Here is a 24,642-nt window from a genome sequence, read left to right as displayed (position 1 = left end):
ACAGATTCTCCCATATTGCTCAGCAAATCCCTGTGTTTGGTATTTGCTTTTAGCTTTCTCAAGAGAATTTAAAGCAGGGTTTGAACATGCTCTCACAGTAGCACTAGATCCATACACAAGGTTGATCAGTACAGAGAACTGACACATTTCATGGCATAAATGGCATCTCAAAATGTACTCTGACTATAATCAAGCAATAAACCCCACATCAAAAAAACCTCAAGAATAAAATCCACTTGGTTTTCCAAGCAAGACCAGCCTAGATCAGCCCAGGAGGGGCTGTTCCCTGAGGTGTGTCACCTACCTGGAACTGGGCACTTATGCTGGGGGGTTTCTTCTTCTTGTGCAAGTGCAAAAGGGACTTTGTGGTCCGATCGTGCAGAGTCATGCTCATGATGAGCTTCAGAGATTTGGAATCCAGCAAGTTCTACAAAAAAGTTTTCATAATCAACAAAGTGCATGTCTTTCAACTGAAACAGAAATATTTTGTCTGAAATGAGTCAGAATGAAACCAGCTACCCAGAGTTCCACATTCAATGGTAGGTAATATTTCATGATCATTTCTATTTTGGGCCAAAACATTTCTTAAGAGTGAAACTGTTCTACTGCCTTGTCCCAAGAGTGTAAGGTGAACAAGGGCAATCACATAATTACTGCATTTGCCTTCCCTGACTTGGAAGTCATTTTATGCATTTATGACATCTTCGTATCTGTCTAATTAAACAATTCTTATTAAACTGAACATTCACCTTTTTTTAGCTTGTCAGCGATAAATAATACAACTATCCTACACTATAAAACAGTACTGAAGTGAGTTCTGTCAATCAAAATGAAATTCACAGTGCAAAAAAGCCCCTACCCAAGAGAAATCTAAATTTTCTGATTACCTTGGGAATGATCTGCTTTTGCTTGACACCTCTACTTTTCCTGTGAAAATATTAAAGATAATTTACGAAAAAAAATACACATGATTTTTGATTATTTCTACAAGCCATAAGTTGATGCAATTTATGAAGCAAGGTAAAGGACAGAAGAAAATGAGCACAACAGCACCAGGGTGTGTTCATGCATGTCTCTTACAAGTGATCAATGCAAGAAATGCAAATTGCTCTGCAACAAGAACAATTTCTTTTTCTTAAACTCTGTAGGTATTAGAAGCTTTCAAAAGTGAAACATTACCTCTGAAGTTAAAGCTATTCAAAACTGCATTGTTGTATAGGCTACTGTAGTGTGAGTTATTCTCTTTAGCAACTGTATGGTCATTAAGTTCATTATAACATAAGGCACTAGCAAATAAAAATAATTCAGAAGTTACAGCTGCTGGCACCAGAAACTCTGTGAAAGCACCCAACTGCTCCCAGGAGGACAATGCATGGCCCAGCACCAGGAACTCTGGGATGTCTGAGCAGGACACACACCTCAGGCACAGCTCTCATCCACACACAGAAGGTGAGGAAGTGGAAGCTCTCAGAAAGAAGGCTGCAGTTCACATCCTGCTGGTTCTAAGCATATTAACTCTGTGATATAGGACAGGTTCCTGCTCTGAGCCACCCAGTTTACATTTACTTATTATACAGCAGAGCAGAGTTTAATTTCCTTATACATGCACAGAACTGGAGATGTAAAGACTCTAAACCCAGGAATACATCCAGCACCAGCACCCTGAATTTCAGGAAACATTTGTCACACCTTGTGGGAGATCTCACTGTTGAATATTTTGCAACAACAAGCTCATACTTGGGGCTTTTAAAGCAAATTCACATGAGAAGTAGGTTACAAGGTGTTCTATACAGCCTGTTTGCAGAAGGGATGTTTTATTTTTAATTGCCTTGTTTTAGCATTTTTCAAAACACAAATTTGGGACAAGCATCATTTTTAGGGACTGGAGTAACTGCCTGGTTCTTGTTGCACTTTCAAAGCAATACCCAGAGCACTCACAGGAGGTGGGAGCGGTGTTGAAGCTGACTGAGGGACCGAAGCAGCTCACAGGGATCATCACCCTGCCAGGGCAGTCCTTTAATACTGGCGATGATTTGTTCATGCATGTCTCTAAAATGATCCACAGCAAAACACAGGTGGCAAACAGAGATACACAGCCGTGAGAGAGGGGGGAAAAAAGGAGTTAAAACCCCAAAAGGTTCCATCACCGTGTGTGCTCCAAAATGCAGCAGGTCAATCCCAGGCTACTTGTTCCTAAACATGAATGATTTTGATGACAAGTCAGCACTTTCTACTCCATCAGTGCTCTAAAATTTAACTGCCAGAATTTCATACTCAACTTACTCTCTGATTCTACCTTTAAATGTAAATTCTTGAGCCATCAATTCAGAAAATGGAGGGAAATTTAGCAAAATGCACTTAAGGGGCAGGGAACCCTTCTGGTTAAGCCAAGGAACCTTTTCAGGTAGAATAAGCTTCTTTATAATCAAGAGTAAACATTTTTATAGAGAGATTTGACTACTAAAATGAGGCTACTTAAACTGACTTACATCAGAAAAGTAAGTTATAAACAAACTGTTAGAGGGATACTTGAAGAAATTTTGGGTTTCATTTCCATTTCAAACTTACTCATGTTTAGCTTTTCAAAGTAAGCCTGGGATGGTCCTTAATTCATGGCATGTTTTGTTCTTCAAGCATGCACTGTGCTCTTGTGAAGTGCTGTGTCCTGGCACAGAACTTACCTTCTTTACTCTCCAGAGAGGCACAAACCAAAAATAACAGAAGTGTAAGAATCACTTCTGACTCTTAGGTGCTCTCCCCATTCTGAGCTGCTCACAGAGGCAGCAACATTATTACACAGGGCTGTGGCTTCCCTGGGGACCTCTGAACTTTTCTGAACAGCAAGATTTAAAATAGCCCGTGGAAAAAGATCTGGTAAGCTGTGACCAATCCTTTCACACAAATTGGATATTCAGTTCTTTGTTTCCCCAAGTAACAGAGGCTGTCCAGGATGCAGTAATTAGGAAGCAGCATGAAGTCACTACTTTAAGTGCTCCATGGCTTCACTGTCAACCAGAGCACACTGAGAAAGTCACTGTGTCCTGGAACTGTGCCTCCCTGGCCTGGGAGTTCAGGCCTTTTGCTACTTACTTCTTGTTCTCACAAAAAGAAATGATGTCTTGAAAAGCATTTATATCGAAATCCTCAGAACAATCAAATGAGAAATCGAGCACTGAGAGGCTGCAAAAGGAACACGTACAAAGCCTAAATATCCATGGAAAGGCAAATCTCCCTACACAGATACAGTTCTGTAAGACTGGCCCTGCCTCTGCCCCCTTCAGTGACCCAGACTGGCTGCAGAGGAACACACAATGCTGAAAGCTGCACACAGCAACCACAGAGAACTCAAAAACCCAGTGGTAAATGGAACTGAGGCTGTCCCCAACATGCGGCGGCATTGGGTCTTACATAAAATAAGCTAGAGTGTTGTTTTGATGGTATTAAAAAGGCCAAAGCAAACAAGACAGAAGAAACAAAGCTTGCTTTCCTTGTGGAAAGATCTAGTTGAGATTTGACCTATGAAAATCCAGCTCAGCAATTCAGCTGCTCCCTGTAGGGGTTAAGGATGTGTTTCTCACCGATAAACTTTTTCTACTGGCGTGTTCGATCTCTGGAGTTCTCCAAGGGGAACTCGAGGTCCTTGACGTACCACTCCTGCCAGGAAATAACCAAAAACCCGCATTTTGACAAAGATATGAGCAGGCAAAAAACCCCAAAAAACCACCAACTTTAGCAAGCACAGTATGTATTCAAGGACCTGGAGTTTTTATCCAGTCCTTTATCAAGCTGCAGTACTTTTCTGCTCAAACTCCCTTCTACTAGAAAGGAAGTTGTAGCTGCTCAAATTCAGTCATTAATCCTGAACACTCATTTGATACTTTACAGAGGTCTAAGAAGATAAAAACTAGTGATAAGATGAGAATACCAGAACTACCACCCCCAACTTTCACAAACAGGCCTTCAAGTCTGTCCCAGCCTGCTGGAAATGGTGCACTGACTGGAGGAGGAAAGCTGAATGACCTCAGGTAAAAACAGTGACAATCTCCTCCATTATGAATATTAAACCATTTCTACTCAATTTGCATTTAGCACCAGGGATGGTGTCTGGTTGATGAGGTTTTGCCACAAACTCACTTTGCCAGCAGAGCAATTGTAGAGTATTAAGCATTTTCAGAGCAGTTTTCTGAGCCCTGCCTGTAGTTTTCTGTGCCATACATGGCCTTCCCCATGCCTCACCTGCACTTTTTGAAGGTGTCAACCAGCACCTTCCAGTGCCCTACCTGCTGTTTCCCAACCCCACCTGCTGTTTTCTGTTCCATCCCTGCCACTCTCTGGTCCATCCCTGCCATCTCCCAGTCCATCCCTGCCATTCCCTGGCCCATCCCTGCCGTTCCCCGGCCCCACCCGCAGTTCCCTGTTCCATCCCCAGCCCCACCTGCCATTCCCTGGTCCATCCCTGCCGTTCCCTGTTCCAGCCCCACCTGCCGTTCCCCAGCCCCACCTGCCGTTCCCTGTTCCATCCCCAGCCCCACCTGCTGTTCCCTGTTCCATGCCCAGCCCCACCTGCCATTCCCTGTTCCATCCCCAGCCCCACCTGCTGTTCCCTGTTCCATGCCCAGCCCCACCTGCCATTCCCTGTTCCATGCCCAGCCCCACCTGCCATTCCCTGGTCCATCCCTGCTGTTCCCTGTTCCATCCCCAGCCCCACGTGCCGTTCCCTGTTCCAGCCCCACCTGCCGTTTTCTGAGCCCTGTCGCGGCCGGCCTGTGCGAACACGGCCATGGCGCGGATGGCCGCGCGCAGCACGGCCCAGCGGAACACGGCCACCGGGTCCATCCCGATCAGCTCCCGCACGAAGGCGCTGTCGCTGCTGCGCAGCAGAGCCACGATGTCGGGTCTCATGTAATCCATGTTCTTCTCCCTGAAATCCTGCAAAATAGGCACATGGAACCACAATATCTCACAAAAGCTCCCTGTTTTGTTTATTCAGAATAATACGGAGGGTTGCCGTCCAGTCTACACCGCCACCCAAAAAACAAACCCAAAGTACCTCTGAGAACCCTTCTGAACCAGCCCATTCCCAGCAAATTTTCTACATCCTGACAATAAACTCCCAGAAAGACAGGGAAATTTTTTTTTGTGCCCATCACATCTACCACGTACTTTGATCTGGTATTTCACTTTGCCAGCAAAGTGGCGAATGATAAAAGCAGGCTCCATCACCGGGGTTCCAACAAAAAACTTGTTCTCCTCATGCTGCTGTTTGAATTTTGCCAGTAGAGTTTGGTTGGTGGCATGTGGAAAACTGGGAATACAAGACAAAAGAGGTCATCTACTTCTCAAATACAGGTATGTTTATTAGGGTGACAGAATGAACACCTATTTTTGCTTGTGGAAAATGTTAATTGTCCAAGATCTCTACAGCTGCTTTGAATTTTAAAGGTGGGCTCAGTTCTGGACCCAATCCAAGCAGCTCCACACACAACAGAATATTCTGAGGTTTCAAGTGTACGTCAATGTTTCTTCCCACTTCACCAGCCAAATTTAGTTTGCACCACATTAACTATTTATCACACTTGCTACTTAATGCTCCAAAGACTTAAAGACATGCATTTTACTTTAACTGCCGTTCCATGGTAAGCCACAAACATGGAAGTTTCTAAGTTTGCATAAGCCAAAGTTCAGTTTTAGCATCAATGTATTCTACCACCATACTGGAGTCATTAGAAGCAAACTCCAGTATAAATCATAGTCATAAATAACCCTTTGCTTCCTGCAACATTCCCCTCCTTTTTGCAGTGCTGCATTTCTGTTCCCTTCCACAGTTCTTCCCTCCTCCCTGTCACACATGTTTTTGCAGATGTTTATTGCTTACTTGCTTTCTTCATCCAGAAGATAGAAGAGGCCAGTGGGCTTCTTGCTGATTAAGTGAATGCAGGCCACATTATCAGTATAGTCAATATTGTGCCAAGTGATCCCTTCACTCTTATATTCCTCCTGTGTGGTTCAAGAAAATTCCCTTGTCAGTACAGTGCCCTGACCTTTGATGTCCTGTGGTTTAAGTGCTTAAAACACAGCCTTGGACAGCTACAGCAAGTGGAGTTTGTTAGTTCAGGCAGCAGAGACAAAAATAAGGAGAATTTATAAATAAGAACAGAAGAGCAGGCACAGTGGCACAGATCAAAGGTCCTCAGGCACGTCACTCAGCAGGGTCTGTTTGGGGTAAAACTATTTCAAAACCAAAGCTGTGAAAGGAATGTTCTGCTGTGCTCTGCCTTCCCAGCAATCAGCAGCATAGGACCCTGGAGTCAGACATTACATCCTCAGCACTCCAGCAAAACTGGGCACACATAGAGGAGTTCAAATCTATTTGCTCTTCCATAGTTTTTGTAATATGGGAAATGAGAGTAGTTAAATATCAAGTTCCAGAATTTTCATACTGCACAGTCAGAGAAAATAACAGAAGTTTCAAAAGAGGCAGTTAAGGCCTACACAACATCAGAACTTCCCTCAGGAAGCAATGGATATTGCTCAGAACATTTGGAGCTCCATGACAAGAGAACATGAAGCTCTTCTGCTGAAGTGACAATCCCTCAAATGCTTGACAAGACAAGCTTCCCACTAAGATACAGAAGCAAAATACCAGATTTTCTTAATGCTGTAAATACCCATAGGAAAAAGGTAATGATAAGGTAATAAATTAAAAAAATTATAAAGTAAAAATAAGAATCACACAGAAAATTAAATAAGTTTTATGTTTAACAAAGGACAAAGAGCACCTCTCATGGTCTACATCATGATGATGATGATGATGATGATAAATGCATTATTTTTAAGTAGGTGGAATTCAGTCTGCCCAAAACAGTACACACCGTGTTACAGAACTGAAATGCCATTTTCCACAGACAAAAAAGCCTTTATTTAAAAAGATATAGAGATCCCCCTGAGGGCCCTCAGGCTGCAAGAGATACAGGAAATGGGTCATTCAAGGATTAAGCTTATTTGGAAAAATGGCATTAGAAAAAAAAAAAGAAGACAATGTAACTATTTACTCTGGCCAGCCTGGATAGCCAATTCTGTCCTAAGTTACAAAACAGGGACCTCAACATTATGTTTACACACAAAGTTTGGATGTTAGGTAATTTTATTTTCTTTAAAATGCTTGCCTAAAGTTGTTGACAAAGTACCACATACTAGAGAATGACTCCTTTCAGCAGTGACCTGAGAACCAGTATAATTTATACTTCTGCACAAAACAGAAAAAAACCAAGTCTGGAGCAAACCCCTCCAAAACCCAGTCCAGGTACAGGATCTGCTGCTCCTCAGCACTCAGAGTGCTCTGTCAGATGACACCACCTGCAAACCAGTCGATCAACACATGCCAGTAACACTGGGACTTCAGAACCACTGCCAGGATCACAGTTCTATCCCCTAAAAGCAGTTGGGCAGGAGGAGCAGCAAAGACTGGTTATTAAATGCTTACAGACTGATAAAAATAAGAGAAGCTGTTTCCCAACCATTTAAACAAAAACACCCAAATCCAACCCCTCACCTACAGACTTCCAGTACCAAAGTTCACAGTTTTAGCTGACTTCTGTCTGGGATCACCTGAATGTTATCTTAGTTTTTGCAGTCAAGCAGAAACTTAGTGCCAGCCTTCTGAAGAAAGACCCCATTAGTACAAGAACAAGCAATAGTAAAAGAAGATATTTTAAAAGTAAACACTTTCAGAAATATTCAAGCAGTTATGCCATGGAGTTTTGCAGAGTAAAGGCTAAGTTTGCATAATACACAAACACTTGAAATAAACAGGTTTCACTTCAGCCACTCTTGTTTCTTACCTGCTCCAATTTGAAAATGTGCTGATTGAAATAATACTGAAGTTGCTCATTTGCATAATTTATACAGAACTGCTCAAAACTGTTGGTTTCAAAGTCTTCAAATCCAAAAATATCAAGTACACCAATGGACAGACACTAAAAGAAGATGTGGAAATCTAGTTACCAATCTGCCATACAGTGCCTTAACCCCCAACAGATAAATAGTCCAGAAAGCGCTGCAGTCTGTGCTGAAAGATTTTAAATATTTAATAGTTCTGCCTACTGTGAAAACAAAGATGATTATACATTACCAGGAAATTTACCATGGGCTTGAAAAGTACCAAAATTAATCCCAGATATCACAATATATCATCTCTAGGACTGACTGTTAGGTCCAAACACACAACTGCCTGCAAAGGCTTGGTTTTGTGAGGGACTTACTGTAACAGACTCCTCCATGTCCTTCTTGTTGAGGAGTGCATGATTGATCCGCAGAACAATCCAATCAAACAGAGCACTGTACAAGGACTTGGCCATGGAATCACGAGCTGTTATTGCCTGCAGATCAAACAATCTTCAGAACTTGGTTTATAAAAATAATCATTTCCGTTTCAAACCAGTGTCACTCACAGGTTACAACCCCAGCAGAGATAAATAAAACCACAATTTGTCTTTAATTCAAACTTCTAACTTTCCAACAATCCCTCACAAAATGTGAAAGTGTACCGTAATAGCTTTTTTGGTCCAAAAAAGCAAGTTTTAGTAATTTAAAAATCCCTCTACAAGTGCTCTTTTACTCACCTCATTGAGACTATACGGCAAAATAAGCTTATCATTAGCAGTCACAGTTTTTCTTTTTGTTAGCACTTCTACCAGGATTTCCCGTTTCACCTTCAAAACAAGAGAGAACAAGAGCTGCTGTCACCATCAAGCTCCTCAATGAGTTATTTGACTGCAGCAGTGGACATGCAGCTTCTTCAGAGAAACTCTTTGATAACAGCCACATTTATCATCCATCAGTAGCTTTACAAGTCTTACAACTAGTTTAAATTATGGTGTTTACATTCATTCAGCTGTTTCCCTGTGGTGGCAAAGTACACACCTACACCGAATCTATTCTTGCTCATCTCTGTGAATGGTGAGTCAACAGGTTCTGTTTCCATGCTGTAGGTTATGTTCCATCTCTAACCCCAATAATCTCACTAATTTCATGTTTCCCCTCCCACAAGATCAATTTCTTGGAAGTATCACAAAGGAGATTTAAATACAGCAATTGGGATAGCTGAGTGAAATGCTGAGGTAGAACATGACAAACAGGTGTACCACACATTAATGCTAAAGAGAAATACTCTACTTTCAACAGCTGGGAAAGAATGTCCAACACTTCAGGAGGTCCCACATCCAACCCTTCATCCCGACCTGTGGCTTTCTTCTTGTATGTGACATTGCCCAAATACAAAATAGCTGAAAGTATTGAAAAGATCCTAAGGAAGAAAAATTGAATTATGTCAGAATTTTTCTTAAGAGAGTTCATTATGACAGGTTAGCAGACCTAACTTTGCCTCAAGAATTAGTCTGTAAGCTCTCAAACACTCAGCTCTCCTCATTCCCTACAGAATTACTTCAATCTCAACTGCCCATGGCAATAACCCATGAACAGTAACTGCCAGTAACAAAAGCTAATTACACAATTGCACTTACTGTTTCTTTGTTGCTGAAAGGAAGCCAACCATCTCCATGGCTTGTTTTAATCTCTCGAATTCATGTCGGAGATCTTCCCCATCTTCAATTTTCAAGTTATGCTGCAAAAAGAAATCACAAAAAAGGCAAAGAGCAAAACTCAATCATCACAAAAAGCCCAGCATAATCTATTCTCCTTCCTTTCATCTTTGACCAACATACAGACAGCCCTTATCAACGCATTGGTAAATCAGAAATTACCTGGTTGAGGTAGAAATAATCTTCAGGCTGCTTGAGGTGAAATTCTTTACGCTCTTCCTCATTGACTCCAAGTAGCAAATAATAAAAGACATGGTAGTTCCTGCAAAGTCAAAACATTTCTCTCATGAAAATATAGTGGATGTTCTTTTATTCTGTATAATTCAGATGCTCTTAAACTGCTGAATTGATTTAACTCTCTTGGAAAGCTATATTTCCCTCTTACCTTTCATCTTTTTCTTGAGAAACCAGACGAGATTTTTCAAGCAGGTATTTTTCAACCACAGCCCTAAGGAGTCACAGAAAATGAAATAAGCATGAGGGCAAAAAGAAAAGACCTCAGAAAACATCAGACAGCAACTGCCAAGAGAGTTCAAATAATGACACGTGCATTAGAATGTGCAAGAGAAGAGCTTAGACACCACTTTAAATCTAAAGCAAGAATTTCAGTAGGCCCTGTATTGTGACTGGAACAAAGAAATACCCAAGGAACACCTCTCTGCAGTGCTTGGGTTTAATGCAGGTAACTTAAAACAGGCAGACCAAGCAAGGAAAGTGCTGATGAAAATTGCCACCAGAAACAAGACCCACAGAGTGGTAACAATGTGCTATCCTGAAAAATTTACTCTTATCTGACAAGGCATGCCAAGGCAAGACCCCAGAAATATCCCAGATATCTGCCAGATTCTCATCCCAATAAATCTGCTGGATTTTTATGTCAGTGAAGACATCAGCCCAAAATGGAAGCCAGCCAGCAAACCCCCTACAGGATGACAAAGTAACCTAAATGTTGCGATGAACTCTGTGTGTGGAGACACGAGGCTTGACTCCATTTCAGAAGGCTGATTTATTATGTTATATATTATATTAAAATACTACATAAAAACTATACTAAAAGAACAGAGAGAAAAGAAAGATCAGAAGGTTACAAAGAACAAGAACAGAATAGAATGCATAACAAAATCCTGTGACTGCTCACAGCCTTGGCACAGGTGGCTGTGACTGGTCATCAATTGAAACAAGCCACATGGACCAATGGAAGATGAACCTGTTGCATTCCACAGCAGCAGATAGTTATTGTTTACATTTCTTTCCTGAGGCCCTCAGCTCCTCAGGAGGGGAAAAATCCTAGGAAAGGATTTATAATAAAATATCATAGCTACACCTAAACAATAATTCCAAATCGTTGACAAGGGGCACAATGATTGAGGACAAAGTTGGAGCACTTTTTCCTCAGGCTGAAGACAAAACAAGTGTATTCAAATTGTACCAATCTCCTGAGCTAGTGTGACTGGCTCTGAAAATATGTTAAATTTGTTCAGAATAACACTCTGTGCCACATGTGCCTTGAGTTCCCAGTCACTCATGTTATTGCGAATGAGAAGAAATCCAAAGAAAGGAAAGTGGAGCATCAAGGTCAGGGATTGCTCATGACACTCCACAGTCCCTCAGAACCAACAAATGTAGGCATTAAATATCTCTTGTTTTAAAACCTTCAGATATAAGCACGCACATTTGGTTAAGTAATTTTATAGCTTTCTGTATCTCTCTAGCTGATGTTTAAACTATTTTTTAAAAGGCTTCCTCAAATCGATTTCACTTCTCTCCACTCCTCTTAAAAATTCAGATCTTCTGTTTTTAAATGCAAAATGGAGAGGGCAGTGGGTGTTATGCAAAAGCCTTCATTTACCATGAAGGCAAAGGTACAGCAGCAGATCCTTAACATGAGCAAGCTGTACAGCAAAGTCAGAATATTGAGCATCACCTGACAATTCCACACAGCTCAGTTTACAGAATTTTCAACTCCACTGCACCAAGCTATTTTCATATGAGCAGAGCTTCAACAAGGCAGCATTTTATGCTCAACAGAGGCTTCCCAGTTCCTAAAAGCACAGAGATCACCCCCAGAATCAGCTCACCCTGTACTTACCCCCGGACAATACCATTCTCTAAATAGTTGACTTGAATGAACTTCCCAAAACGACTGGAGTTATTGTTATGTGCTGTTTTTGCATTTCCAAATGCCTGTAATAAAGCAAAATGAGTTAATTTTCAATCAAACTAAATATGTCAATGCACAGTTTCCCAAGCTCTTCTGTTCATTATTCAGACTCCTGTTGGCTTCCAGAATAAATCAGAATACTGGGGGGATTGCAGCACACAAAGAGCAAAAAGGCAGCCTAGGAAGCCCCCATGCTCCTCCCAGAACTGTATTTTGTTATTGTTTTGTATTGCATTATTGTTTTGTATTGTATTACTGTTTATTATTTCACCCCTGCAGTAATACTGGTGGGACTGAGGGAAGGGAATAACACTTTTTTGTATTTTCAGGAGTACAGGGCAGGTAACCACAGGTAGAGAGTGCAAATCAGCCTCAAGCAATAACAATTAGGACCTCAGAGAAGACGTTCAGTAGGGTGAAGACAGCATAACCACCATGACATCACCCCTTCCATAAAAAAGTCACAAACCACATCCTATTCCCCCATGTATTGGACCACTGGAAAAAATTCATACTAAACACAACATTTCTTCAAGAGAAACAGAACATTAATATCTCATTTATAAAGTTAGCCCAGGAATTTTCAAAGTTGTGTATTCAAAAAAACAGGAAAAGAACAGAAAAAGTTTGGTTTACAGAACAACTCATTGGGCAACCACTCTGCTGCACAACACTGAAAAATGGAGTTTTATGATGAGGTGCTAGGAAATAAAAAATAGATATGGCAGAAACCCTAACTCTGCATTTCTAATTCTTCTATCAGATCATGAGTCCTCTGTCAGCTGCTAATACACACATAACACAAAATCCTCTGCATGAGCCACCCCTAACTACAAAAGAAACTTATTACATGTAAAAGTCCAGTACCATTAGTTATTAGTTATTACTTTATCAACCCTTAACCATGTGTTCAAAGGGGAAGGAAGCTTGTCACCCTTCTACCAGACAGCATCTAAAGAAGGAAACCTCCCCAAAATGCAATTACTGCTCGGGGTGGACTATCCCAGCATCTCCTGCCACAGATATTTCCTCTGAAAGCTCCAAGCAGTGAAGGCCCCCATTAGGAAATCCTCCTCCCTAGTACAGAACCCTTGTGAAATGCTGTGTGAAATGATTGCACAGAGCTGTGCAATCTCTTCCTCCACAAACACAGACACACTTGTCCCACATCCGGAGCACGACGGATGTGTGAGTGCACTGCCCCAGCTCAGAGCTCTGGGCATGTGCCAAATGGATGTGTAGCAAATGCTTAGAACTTGACAGAAGGTTTACATAGAATGCATTTGTATGTAAATTTTGAGATAAGAAAGGTTGATTTAGAAATATTATGGAATAGGATAGATATTGTTGAGAGAAATGGAAATAGAAATAAGTTTTAAAGGATGGTTTTGTAATAAAGACTACATATTTTGGAGAAATGGAATTATGAAAGATGCATGTAATTTTTGGAGAGTATTCCATTTTTCTGTTCAAGAGGTTATTGATTTATTTAAATGGGTTGATTGGCTTTTTATGATAACTTCAGAGTGGTACATGTTGTGGCTTCTATTAAAAACTTACTTTTATCTTCACTCTTTACTGAGACAACATGTCTTTTCCTACAAATTCATTTCCCACATGTGTGCACCCAGCCATGGTGTACACATCCAAATAGGGGCTATTTCCATGGAAAACACTGGCATTATCATTATCTGTATGTTGAAAGCCTTCCCTTCTCTTCTGGTTCTGCTTTTGTTTTTTTTCAAAGTACCTTAAGGGTTTCAGCAGGGCTGCAGTGCAACTTTTGGGCTACTAATTCCAGACCAGGCTCTCCAAACTCTCCCACAAGCAGATTTCTACCACTATCTGCATTCAGAGGACCTGGAAAACTTCCTATACACTGGGAGAGTGTCCATAATTCTTCAAGCAACTGTTATTCCTGACTTAAAGGAAGAAGCTCAAGGAGTTTGTCCTGAGCAGAGTGATTGTACTGCAACTCCAGAAAAATCAACAGGCTTCAGCAGGGAAAGGATTTGGATCCAGAAGTGCTCACAGATGGCTGAAGGGAGAGGATTTGTACCCAGAAGTGCTCACAGATGGCTGAGGCTGAGCTCCAGCTCTGGATTTTCCAAGACCACACCACACATGTCACAGTGCCAACAGCAACCCCACTCAGATTTTTCAATGCAAGCATTGCCCAGCCACCAATATCTCTTTGCAGCATTTATCCACCAACGTATCACCCAGATTTCCCTTTTTTAGAGCCCATTTTGCATGCATATTAATAGATGCATAAAATCCAGGTCAGCTCCTTGCAGTTGCCAAAGCAGCAGTGAAAGTCCTGTGACATCAGCACAGTGAATTTCAGTAAATCAAACCCCTCTTCCTCTCCAGGACAGTGGCTCAGCTCCTGCTCTCTGCAGAACACCATCCAACTTCCCATTCTGGGCTTTGGGAAATCTGCTGCACTGAACTTTGCCAGGCTGCAGAGTAATGGACTCGCAAGATGATCCCAGAAAACATTTTTATAAAGTTTTCCAACTTCAGCCACCAGTGAACTATCAGTTCACCAGCTCTGTCCAAGGAGCCAAATCACAGTACAGCTAAATTTGCAACATTATTTTTTATTAATAAGTATTTTTGGCATTATAGAGTTAAGAAATCCCATAACTCAGGCTTCCTGAAAAACTTTTCTTAGTGATTACTCATGTAAGTAATGAATACAGTTTAAAACTAAAGGCTCTTATGATCTCATGTGTCTGGTATTTAGTCAAAGCACACAGCAAATTCTCAAAAGCTGATCTAATATTAACAGTTTTTAGGAAAGTTTTCATGTATCCATTTCCTCAGAAGAGCCTTGAACATCTACAACTTTTTTAAGAACATTCCAAGTCAGGAAACATTCTGGGTGGGTTTTCTTTTTTTTTTTTTTGGTAACATTTAACTTTAATGACTGTTACCACATTCTTCAAAATACTTTGAAGAGTACAAAATAAATTCACAAGAAAATTTCAGCTAAAGATAATTAATCCTTTATACAAGCAAACCCATTCACTGTTTTCCCTTGTGAGTCCATGACAAGACAAAACCTAAAAACTAAAGCTAAATCACTGCAATGCACGACACCAGCTGAATAAAACAGGGTGAGTCAAAAATAGCAGAAAAATGGTAGCAGGAATCAGAGCAGGGAGAGCCTATTCTGGGAGGCAGGAAGTCATTCAACCCATCCTCTTACCTTGGAATGCAGGAGGCAGAAACTGGAGCCTGACACTTAAAACTCTTACAATAGGGATAGATATAAAAGTATGCAGAAAATCACCAAATTCTCCTTTTAGTTGTTAAAAAAAACCCAAAAAACAAAACAACAAAACCCCAACCCCCACACACATGCTCCCAGGAGCACAACAAAAATCTCATTTAATTGTTTCATAAAAATTGCCAAAATCTGAAAAAGCTATTGGGAGTTTGATGTAAAGCACTCAGCTCCATGGCAGAACCACCCCTGCACACAGACCCAGCTTCCACTGTGCCAGAGGACAGGAGACACTCCAATTCCACACCCTGGCAGAGGAAAGGACTCCTTCAGAGCTGAGCTTGGTTTAGTTAACTTGGTTTAAGTGCTCCTTACAACCATGCTGTGAAGTATCCACTGACCAACAGGAAATTCAGGGTAATTTTGCAACTCCTCCTGCTGGGGGATGTCCTGAGAACTCCAAGCAATCCCCTGGCAGGACTGAATGAATAACAAGGTGATTTTCCCCCAAGAGTTGTGTGCAGCAAGGAAAACATGATATGACATTTCTACCAGAAAAACCAGTGCCACGCAAGCAAATGGAAAAAGAAGTTCCTCCTCTGATTAGGATTCTTTAAGCAAAGCCATGCAGATAATGGCCTCAAAACAAGCACCTTCCCTGGAACAGAGCAGGCTGCACCCACAAGGTGCATGTGCAGGCTTTTGATGCCTCAGGTTTGAGCTCTTCTATTTTTCAGGTTCTGTGCTGCTTTAGTGTGTGGGTCTGGGTTCATCTCAGGGCATGGTGAGCTCTGTGCACAGAGCAGGGAGACAAAACAATTCCTGCTCTAGCTGGGGACCAAGGACAAAGGATCCAAATCTCAGCCCAAGAGCACAAACAGCATGGAATAAAGAGAGAAAAACAAGAAGGATGGGACTGCATGGGCTGGGGCTGGAATTGGACAATTAACTCCAATCTGCACATGGAGCAAAACTTATTAAAATGTGAGACCCTGTGGCCTGTTATCCATTTTGTGACCATTTTGGTTCATCTTGGGTGCAGCCCTGGCTGGGCTCTTGTGCTGCCCAAGGTGGATCCATTGAGGCCTTTTAATAAAACCCTACTTTAGTCTTTAGCTCTGTCCAGTCTCTGTTCTAGGTCAGACTTCACAAGGCATCACTTTGATGGCAAATAGAAATGAAAATCAGAGCTGAAGCTCCACTGAGCTCCAGCTCATCTCATCCCAAAGGCACCAGCACAGTGGGCCTGCCATGAGGGAAACAGAGCTGGCAGCAAATTGCTCTGCTCTTCTGCACAGAAATGTAAAGCATAAAACTTCCTATGATTAAATTTTAAAAGTTTTTAAATATGGTGAGTTCTAAAAAAATCTGATCTGCCCCCACCTGGTTGTGCTGCCATTAATAATTCTTCTTTAGTAGACTAATTAATAAAAGCTTCCCGTTGGAATTTCATTTTATTTGGACTTAATTCTTTCCAAAGACTGGTTCAGCATCACTGAGAAACCAGAACACACCCAAATGGGAATAAGCAATGGTTTTCAAAATAATACATGAAGAAGTATGACACCCCAAATATTCTCAGCTGTCCCAACTCCTCTCAGCTCCATTTCAGAGGGAAATGAACTTTCAGCACACTCAAAAAGTAACTGAAATTCTGTAATAAACAGGAGACACTGAGGGTTACAACTTAACAACAGACAGCCAAGAGAAGCTCTGCTGCCAGAAAACAAAGCTTCCATTCCCTCTGTTCTCTAACCACATGTTCCTATCCCCTAACTCAATTTTCTGCAACTTTACTAAATTAACTGGCTTGAAGAATAAGTGAACTTAAAGTTTCCAAAACAAATTCAGAGTCTTAGGTAGCATGCTGTGCATTTTATAGCAGAAACATGCAGTTAGGCCATGTTTCCCTGATGAAAGGAAAATCTAAATTTATTGGAAATTTCTTCAGTGTTTATGGAAAGGTTTGTTTTGTTTGAGACTATAAAATAAACAAAGGTTTGGGCCATTATTCCCAATTTGATCCAAATAATAGCTCTCAAGGTTTGATTCACTATTATTCACTATTCCAAATTTGACCCAAAGAGTTCCCAAGTGTAAATTTCTTCTTAGGATTTCAATCCTAAGTAACTTGAACTTAGTCAATACAAGAAGGCAAAGCTTCAAGACAGGGAACTGTATTTTAATTACTAAATTTAGAAAAGGTTGAAAACGTTAGGAGTATCTTAAGACAGAGCTTATATTTGTCTTCCCACCAGTTTTAAAGAAACTGGAGATCATCTCCCTTAGGCTGGAGATACAATTTAAAATTAAAAGAAGAAAACAACAAACCATAATAAAACTTTCTATATAGAAGAGGCAACTGAATGTCCATGAACTCTAAAGACCAGCACAAAGCTCAGCTTTAGGTACCACTGTCCAGGGAAGCAGCCTCCCTTCCTGATCCTTTTTTTCTGGAAAGCTGCAAGCAGTGCCAAACATAATCAGAAATATTGCAGTTGGTCTCTGTTTGTGAGCTCCCCTACAAGGAAACTTTGAAACAGCTCAAACGGGTGCTGGGATGGAGCAGGAAGTGTCAGAGCTGCCCCATGACCACGCTCCTCTCCCAGCCCATGTGACAGCACTTGGGCTGATACCCTGGTTAATTTTTAACTTCATTGTCTCAGCATCAGGGCTTCCATCTCTCCCATGTTTGACAAGGCAACATCAAGCAACATTTAACATGAAATCTTTCATGGTCCAGCTGTAACTCCATTCTTCAGTCTAGAAAATGTAATCAAGGAGCAAAATCATTAGCAATAGTTTATCAGTAAACTGTTCAGAGATTTGAACTCAGATTAATCAGCCAGCTCAGAAACAGGATTCAGTAAGAAATGTTTCTGTTCCCTAAGCAGGAAAAGATAAAATCACAAATCCACCTCCATAACACCCTAATTGTGCTCATCCCTCTGTGCTACAAACAGCTGCTTTAACCCCCTGAACTTTCACACAAGGTCAGCCTACAAACAGCCCCACTTTACTTAGGTAGCAGCAAAATAAGAGATAACTAAAATGAGGAAGTTCTGACCCAGAATGCAACCCACTTGCACATCATGGAAGTTTTTAGTCAAAAATACATTTTCAACTTTGATGACGATTCAGAATAAAACTTCAAAGTTAAACAGAGCATTCTCAAATAGTCTGGGCACACTAAAATTGTTTGTGCAAAAAATCCCCAGAAATATCCATTTAAGAAAAACTCCCTTGCAGCACTTCAGTTCCCTTCAGTAAAAACCCAAAATGAGTCACCACGGATGGATTTAGAAGTGACCAGCTCTAAGAAGAGCCTGCAGTCAGTTTAACTTCCACAAAGCAATGTAAGCTTTCTGTGCATCCCTCCCCAGGACCAAGAGTTGACTTTTTTTTTTCAAATTATGCTTATTGACTGAAATTGGGAAATGCAATGTAAGCTTTCTGTGCATCCCTCCCCAGGACCAAGAGTTGACATTTTTTCAAATTATACTTAGTGACTGAAATTGGGAAACATGGAAGCTTCAGTGTCAGCTGAATCAACCCTGATGCATCAAAACAGGAGAACTGGATTTTATCTCTTATGTTCTAAGGCTACCTTTCAGAGGCACACTGAATTTAAATTAACATCTCTTCAATTCCAAAAGACTATTTTCTCATTAAAAGTATTACCAAATGCTCAGTGGAAGTCTGAAGAAACTGTGATACTTAAGACAACCAGTCTTAGCATACAGAAACACAAATATCTCTTTATGAGCATGCCCAGCTTTACACAACAGCCTGTGACTCCAACAAAGTTAAGAATTTTAGTTCTGAGCCCAGGAATATGTGCATTTGTCACTCAGCAAACAAATAGGCACACAGGACCTTAAATCTCTGCCTGGTTTGACACAGCTGTACCAGGTCTGTAGACGAGGATATGAAAGACTTAAATTTATCAAAGGCAGAGAGATCAGCTGATCAAGCAGGGCTTTCCACTGTGACCCCTTCCTGTTTTCTGTTTAGAACTGCAAACTTGAACTCCAGCAACCAAAAAGCCTCAATTTTACTTCTCCTTTCAAGCAGCTGAAAGCAACACAAAAAAAGAACTTGCATATATTCCTCATTCTTTACAGAAGAACTTTAAAAAAAGCTTGAACTTTTTTTTTTTTTTATGAAGGAGTTACTACATTTGAAACTAAACCTAAAAATTACAATAATGGTGTTGAATCTCTTTGCTGTTGAAGATTTTGTTATGGGTGAGCATTACATCCATCCACACTTCTGGAGTTATTCCTTTAAGAGAGTAAAAGGCTTAACAGATCAGTTTTATCCTGACATTACCTAATACAGGGCCAGCTGTATCCCCTCCTTCTCACATGTTTAATTTTACTTTCTGTTGGAAATGCTGTAATAAGTAAAAGCCAAAAGAGACTCCTACTTTCTCCCCAACTCAAAATGTTGCTCTCTTCCACAAACAGCTGTAGAAATAACTCCCTCAAAAAAGTGAGTTCAGTAAAATGCCCACACACAAAGGCAGGATCACACCCAGCAGTTGATGTTTCAGTGGAACAATATTTATGAAAAATTTGCTTATTATTTGATTTAAATGCCATCAAAACTTTCAGATGAAAAACACAGGTAGCCTCTGCCCCAGATTATTGGTGTTCAGTGGTGCAAAGTTAAGTCATACACCAATTACAAGCAACAGGAAGTCAAATGAACATAACAAGGAAAATCAAACAGAAGCAGTCGGGTAATGCTGCCAAGCACCACTGCAGCCCACTGACATTTAAACCTACACCAAGTGACAAGCCTAAACCAGTGACATTTTAAGCCTAAACCAAGTAGGTGACTCAGAAGTAGCATTCAACAGCAGTCATTTGAAGTTTTTAAAAAACAATTTGCACAGAAGGCAACTTGAGCATGAATTTACCTCCAGCACTGGTCCAGCTCCCAGAATGGTTCTCTCCACACCACTGGCGTACCCTTTCTGGCTCAGTGCCGTGAGGCAGTGAATTAAGAAGTTTGTGCTTTGGGTTTTCCCAGACCCACTTTCACCTGATATAACGATGCACTGATTAACATGTTTTTTAAGCATTGTGTGATAGGCCACATCAGCAATGGCAAAAATATGAGGCTCCAACTTCCCAAGCTGATGGTTCTCATACATCTTGACATACTTGGGGTTATAAATGGGCAGGAACTTGAAGGGGTTAATTGCAATCAGGATACTTCCTGCATAAGTGTAGATTCTGTGCTTTAGGAAGCGGCACTTGAGATTCTCCAGGAGCGTTGTCTCCGTCAGGTTGGGCAGGTTGCAAAGGTCATCGAAGTCCTCCTGGTGCCAGGGCAGAAAACCCCTCTCCACCAAGCGCCGGGCATCCGTCTCCTTGGAGAGCAGCTGCATCTGCACGTACTTGATGGTGCCATCAGTGTTCCTTTCCTGCAGGAGGAAGTAGTACCCATCCTTCTGCGGGTGCTCGTCCTGAGCGCGCCGAGGCCAGAGCAAAACCCTGTGCACAGGAGAATCGTTTATGTCAAGTACCCATTCTTCTCCACCTGATTCTTTCACCTCCACAAGCACATAATGTTTGGAGACATCCAAGTTTAAGATGTTAATCACATCCTTGATGACATCTGATGACGTACTGTCCTTAGTTGCTGTCACTTTGCAGCAGGGAGCACTTTCTGTTGAGAGCTGGGGGTAAATATGAAGATTATAGGCTGCCTTTGCCTGGCAAACTGCACTGTCAGCATCTTTTAAACTCATTCTGTCCCCAGATGGGCTTCAGTCTTCCACCCCTGCTTAATATGCAGTGCCCATTGTCTGAAAAAAAAAAAGAAAAATGAAAAAAATCAGGTGTTAAAAAGCGTGTACAACAGGTATTAGGGCAAGGTTATTTTCTGCAGGATGAGAACACAGTTATTACATAGTGCATTTGTTCTTTAATAATTTACTGTCAGTGATATTATTTCTAACAGCCTGTTTGGGATATCCTATGGAGTGCAGAGCAGCCACAGCAACCAGCCTCTTTTCATCTTTTCATTTTTCCTTCTACTCCCATGCCACCCCTTCCTCCCTGTCATGGCACTTACGAACTCATACAGCCAATGCAAAACAAACCAGGATCAACGTCCAGACTAAAACTTCCTTATTTCCCCAGGTTAGTTTTAGCTCAGATGCTTTCCTTGATCCACATTAACATTTATCCACCCTCCCACAGAAACTCTTCTTTAAAGCTGCACCAGCAGTCTGAGGCAGAAACAGGGCTTGGTCACTTCATAAGTCAGAAGTGATGGTTTAGAGCAGCCACAAGTTATGGCAGAGGATCAGTGCACACAGACAGACACAAGGAGGAAAATGGTTCTGACACTTTTATCCCCCCTTATTTTCCTTAACTAAGCTCTTTCCATGAGAAGTACAAGACAGGTACAGCATCTACCCCATCGAGCTCCCAGGAAGCAGAGCCCCCAGCTGCCTGGAGCAGACACTGCTGTCAGCCCCCTCTGACACACCACAGGGATCTCCTAACACGGGTCATTTACACAGCTAAGAGACTGCTCATTCCACTTGAGTGAACCACATCCTTGCTACAGAGGGGTTGAACATGACTTTTATCTTCCATTTTAGGCAATGAAGTAAAGTTAAGTCTTATTGCTACTGCTTTTCAGCAGTAAACAAGATCCTAAATAACCCACTTCATTCACAAGCCTTGGTACCCATCACATCAACTCCTTCACTGCGTTCAGGAACCTCATTCACACATCTCCAAAAATCATTAATCACGATGGCTTTTTCCTCCCTTCAGCCTTGATGCAGGCCAGACAGTAACTCCAGCCTATCACCAACCTCAGAGCCCAACCTCTTCCTCAATGCCGAGTTAAAAGTCTCTAGACTCTGTTACATCTGTGCCTTCACCAGTGATTTCCCTCTCATGGGCAGTTTGGTGCCCCCAGGCCACCAGGACTAAGTTTGCCCAGGCTGCTTTAGCTCCACAGTTCCTCTGCTTTTCAAGGGGTACTAAAGGAGAAGGATAATGAAGTACCCCTTTGTTTCAGCAGTCTGAAAAACTTCATACTGAGAATAGCAGTTCAATTTTTGTTTCAAGAACAAAGTGTTCTAATTATACACTGACATGCCAAATACATTTTAAAAAAAGAGGAAAGAGGCAGAGAAATGCCAAAGAAGTTACTTTTTGCCACTAAACAACTGCACAGGAACTTGCACAAGGCCACAGAGAGTAATCATTTCAAATTAAAATCAGCAGAGTTGGAGGCTTTTAGCTGCCACTTCCAGTGCAAGTAATGAATCACTTCACAAAACATATGACATAGCTGTGGCTCATGATCAGCCTCCGAGGAGGGAGCTGTGCTTTCAGGGACTCTGCTCAGACAGCTTACAGCAGACACTGCCACACAAGCTGGATCATTTGTAGTGGCTACTCATCAAAAGGAAGGCTGAATAAGCCACAGATGGCAAAACAAACCACAATACATCTCTGATCAAACTGTATGATCCACCCAAAAATGTTTTTCCCCATTAAATGTCACTCTCTGTTCATTAAGGAGGGCTGGTTCCAAGAACCAGGCCATACAAAAGGCTGCAGCACTGGGCTCCAAGTGCCCTCTCCATTTCCTGTAATTACCACTGACCACTAAAGAAGTCTGAAGCACCTTTGAAGTAATTAAGCAAGTGTTAAGCATTCTTAATATATAAAAGCTCAAACCATGACACAGAGTGAAATGCACAGCAGACTGCTGCTCATGGGGAAAGATCCACCTGAGCACAGACAGAAAAACAGAACAGCAACCATTTTCCTCTGCAGCTACTCAGCCAGTTCAAGGGACACAGCCTTTTGCAGACTTCCTTTTTTCACCCCCCAGCAATTAGTTTCAGACACACAGTCTGCTGAGTTAGAGGAAGTCCCCTCAGTAAGCATTTTGGCCAAAACAGCTCCCTAAAAAACGTTGCACCAGCTTTTTGCCAACACAGAAGAGCTGAATCTCAGTGCTGACCCGTGACTTTACTAACACACATTTCCTAACCTTATCTCATGTCAGCCACCAAAATTTGGGACATTGCTCAAGATCCCAGCTCACACTTCCCAAAGTGAAATCAGAGTGCAGATGCCACTTCTCTAGGAGTGACAAACTCAAGTCCATTAGAACCAGTAGGGTCTGTTCAAGTGTGTAAGACTGGAAAATTCAATTTTTCCATTTGAGACCGTCCAGATATTGCAGAGGTTTGAAGAAAACCTGCTGGTCTCCTACTACTTGTGATTTTCTTAGAAAGGATATCAAATGTATTTGATGACAACATTGCTCTGAAAGTGCAGACCTCTGGCTTTCCACTAAACAATTTTTCAAGCCACAAATTAGAACATAAAAGCAAAAGAGCATTCACTGGACAGATTATAAATTGGTTACCTAATGAGTCCCAGTATTCAACTAAGGACAGGTGTCTTCAAGCAGTTGGAGGGTGAGTTCCTAGTGAGTTCCTGGCATCAAAGTAAACATTTTCATGATGGTTCTAAAAAAGAAGAAAATAGTTACTGATAAAGAACATATCATAGGTGGAGAAGGCAGCAAGTGAGCAAGAAGTTAAATCAATTATGTAGTTCAGTAATACAGGAGCAAGAACACAACTGATTCAAAAATGTCTGCTGAGTTTATAGATATATAAAACTTCAACTTTACCCAAGAATATCCAATCTATATCAGCAGGATGGAAGGGGAGCTATCCTGAAATAGGTTTGAAAGCATAGCAAGGAATTATTTGAACATGGTGTTCTACCATAGCACCACAAGCATGACAATGAATGCAATCTCCAGATAAACATAAATTAATATTTCGTTAGGCAGTCATATCACCCTTGCACTGAGAAGATACATGCCCAACATAGAATCTAGAATAAATGCAAATTTTAATGAAGGAGCTAAGGGCAGCAACAACAAGAACAAACCCAAATCTGTTAGAAAATAGCCCCCTTACAGGCAAACACTCTGCAAGCTTTGTCTGCAAGGAGCACACAGAGGACACTGTTATCAGGGGCAGTCCTTGCACAGGACCTGCAGTTGGGTACAATCACCAGGCTGGAGGACAAAGCCACAACACAGGGCAGAGGCTGGAATTCACAGCTAAACAAACTCAGGCAAACAGGAGACATAAACATCAGCAGAAGGCTAAACTGCAAAAACTTAACTGACACCAATGAGGCCTGGCTGCCAAAACTTTTTAGAAAATCAGCCAGTCCCCAGTAACCAAGTTAATTAGGTACCACCCTCTTGTTTATGTCAAGAGCAGTCTGAAGAGATGATTACAATGATTCCTCCTCAATTTATGATCTCCAATTATTTAGACAATTTTAAACAATTGAAATATGTATTCAGTGTGATTTGGCTTGTCGAGGAAGCACAAGCCTGAATTCAGGTGCAGAGAATACTGGAAGTAAAAGGAGAAATACAAGAAAGAAAGTAATACTGAAACCATGCATGTCAGCAGGCAAACCCTGCAGCCCAACCATCACTGCTGGGTTCTGTCTGGAGGTGGAAATTCTGCAGTTACCTCAAGTTCTTTCAATACCTTTTCTTATCAGAAATCCCTTTTCAATATACAGAAGAGGAAAAAATCCGTAACTTTACTTTTTGCTCACACAGTT

General features: G+C 41.4%; 1 protein-coding gene across 9 annotated transcripts in view; it reads right to left on the bottom strand.

Moving 5' to 3' along the window:
* Positions 1 to 24,642, bottom strand: part of MYO9B (myosin IXB) — a 43,279-nt gene that overhangs the window by 14,525 nt on the left and 4,112 nt on the right. For 4 of the 9 annotated variants that reach the window (XM_041415870.1, XM_041415887.1, XM_041415879.1 and 1 more), the window contains exons 2-19: positions 23,411 to 23,513; positions 19,917 to 20,810; positions 11,689 to 11,783; positions 9,985 to 10,047; positions 9,762 to 9,861; positions 9,522 to 9,622; positions 9,175 to 9,304; positions 8,622 to 8,711; positions 8,262 to 8,378; positions 7,842 to 7,976; positions 5,876 to 5,997; positions 5,164 to 5,305; positions 4,734 to 4,929; positions 3,579 to 3,654; positions 3,091 to 3,180; positions 1,939 to 2,049; positions 888 to 927; positions 305 to 427 (exon numbers count right to left, since the gene is read on the bottom strand). In XM_041415870.1, coding sequence (XP_041271804.1) covers positions 305 to 427; positions 888 to 927; positions 1,939 to 2,049; positions 3,091 to 3,180; positions 3,579 to 3,654; positions 4,734 to 4,929; positions 5,164 to 5,305; positions 5,876 to 5,997; positions 7,842 to 7,976; positions 8,262 to 8,378; positions 8,622 to 8,711; positions 9,175 to 9,304; positions 9,522 to 9,622; positions 9,762 to 9,861; positions 9,985 to 10,047; positions 11,689 to 11,783; positions 19,917 to 20,753 — 2,568 coding nt within the window. In that variant the 5' untranslated portion in view covers positions 20,754 to 20,810; positions 23,411 to 23,513. The remainder of the gene's footprint in view (positions 1 to 304; positions 428 to 887; positions 928 to 1,938; positions 2,050 to 3,090; positions 3,181 to 3,578; positions 3,655 to 4,733; positions 4,930 to 5,163; positions 5,306 to 5,875; positions 5,998 to 7,841; positions 7,977 to 8,261; positions 8,379 to 8,621; positions 8,712 to 9,174; positions 9,305 to 9,521; positions 9,623 to 9,761; positions 9,862 to 9,984; positions 10,048 to 11,688; positions 11,784 to 19,916; positions 20,811 to 23,410; positions 23,514 to 24,642) is intronic. The other 5 variants (XM_041415896.1, XM_041415913.1, XM_041415940.1 and 2 more) reach the window with 3 other exon arrangements.

Source organism: Onychostruthus taczanowskii, unplaced genomic scaffold (assembly GCF_017590055.1).
Source record: "Onychostruthus taczanowskii isolate IOZ18803 unplaced genomic scaffold, ASM1759005v1 scaffold106, whole genome shotgun sequence".
Lineage (NCBI taxonomy): Eukaryota > Metazoa > Chordata > Aves > Passeriformes > Passeridae > Onychostruthus > Onychostruthus taczanowskii.
This window is presented reverse-complemented; position numbering and strand designations above follow the sequence as displayed.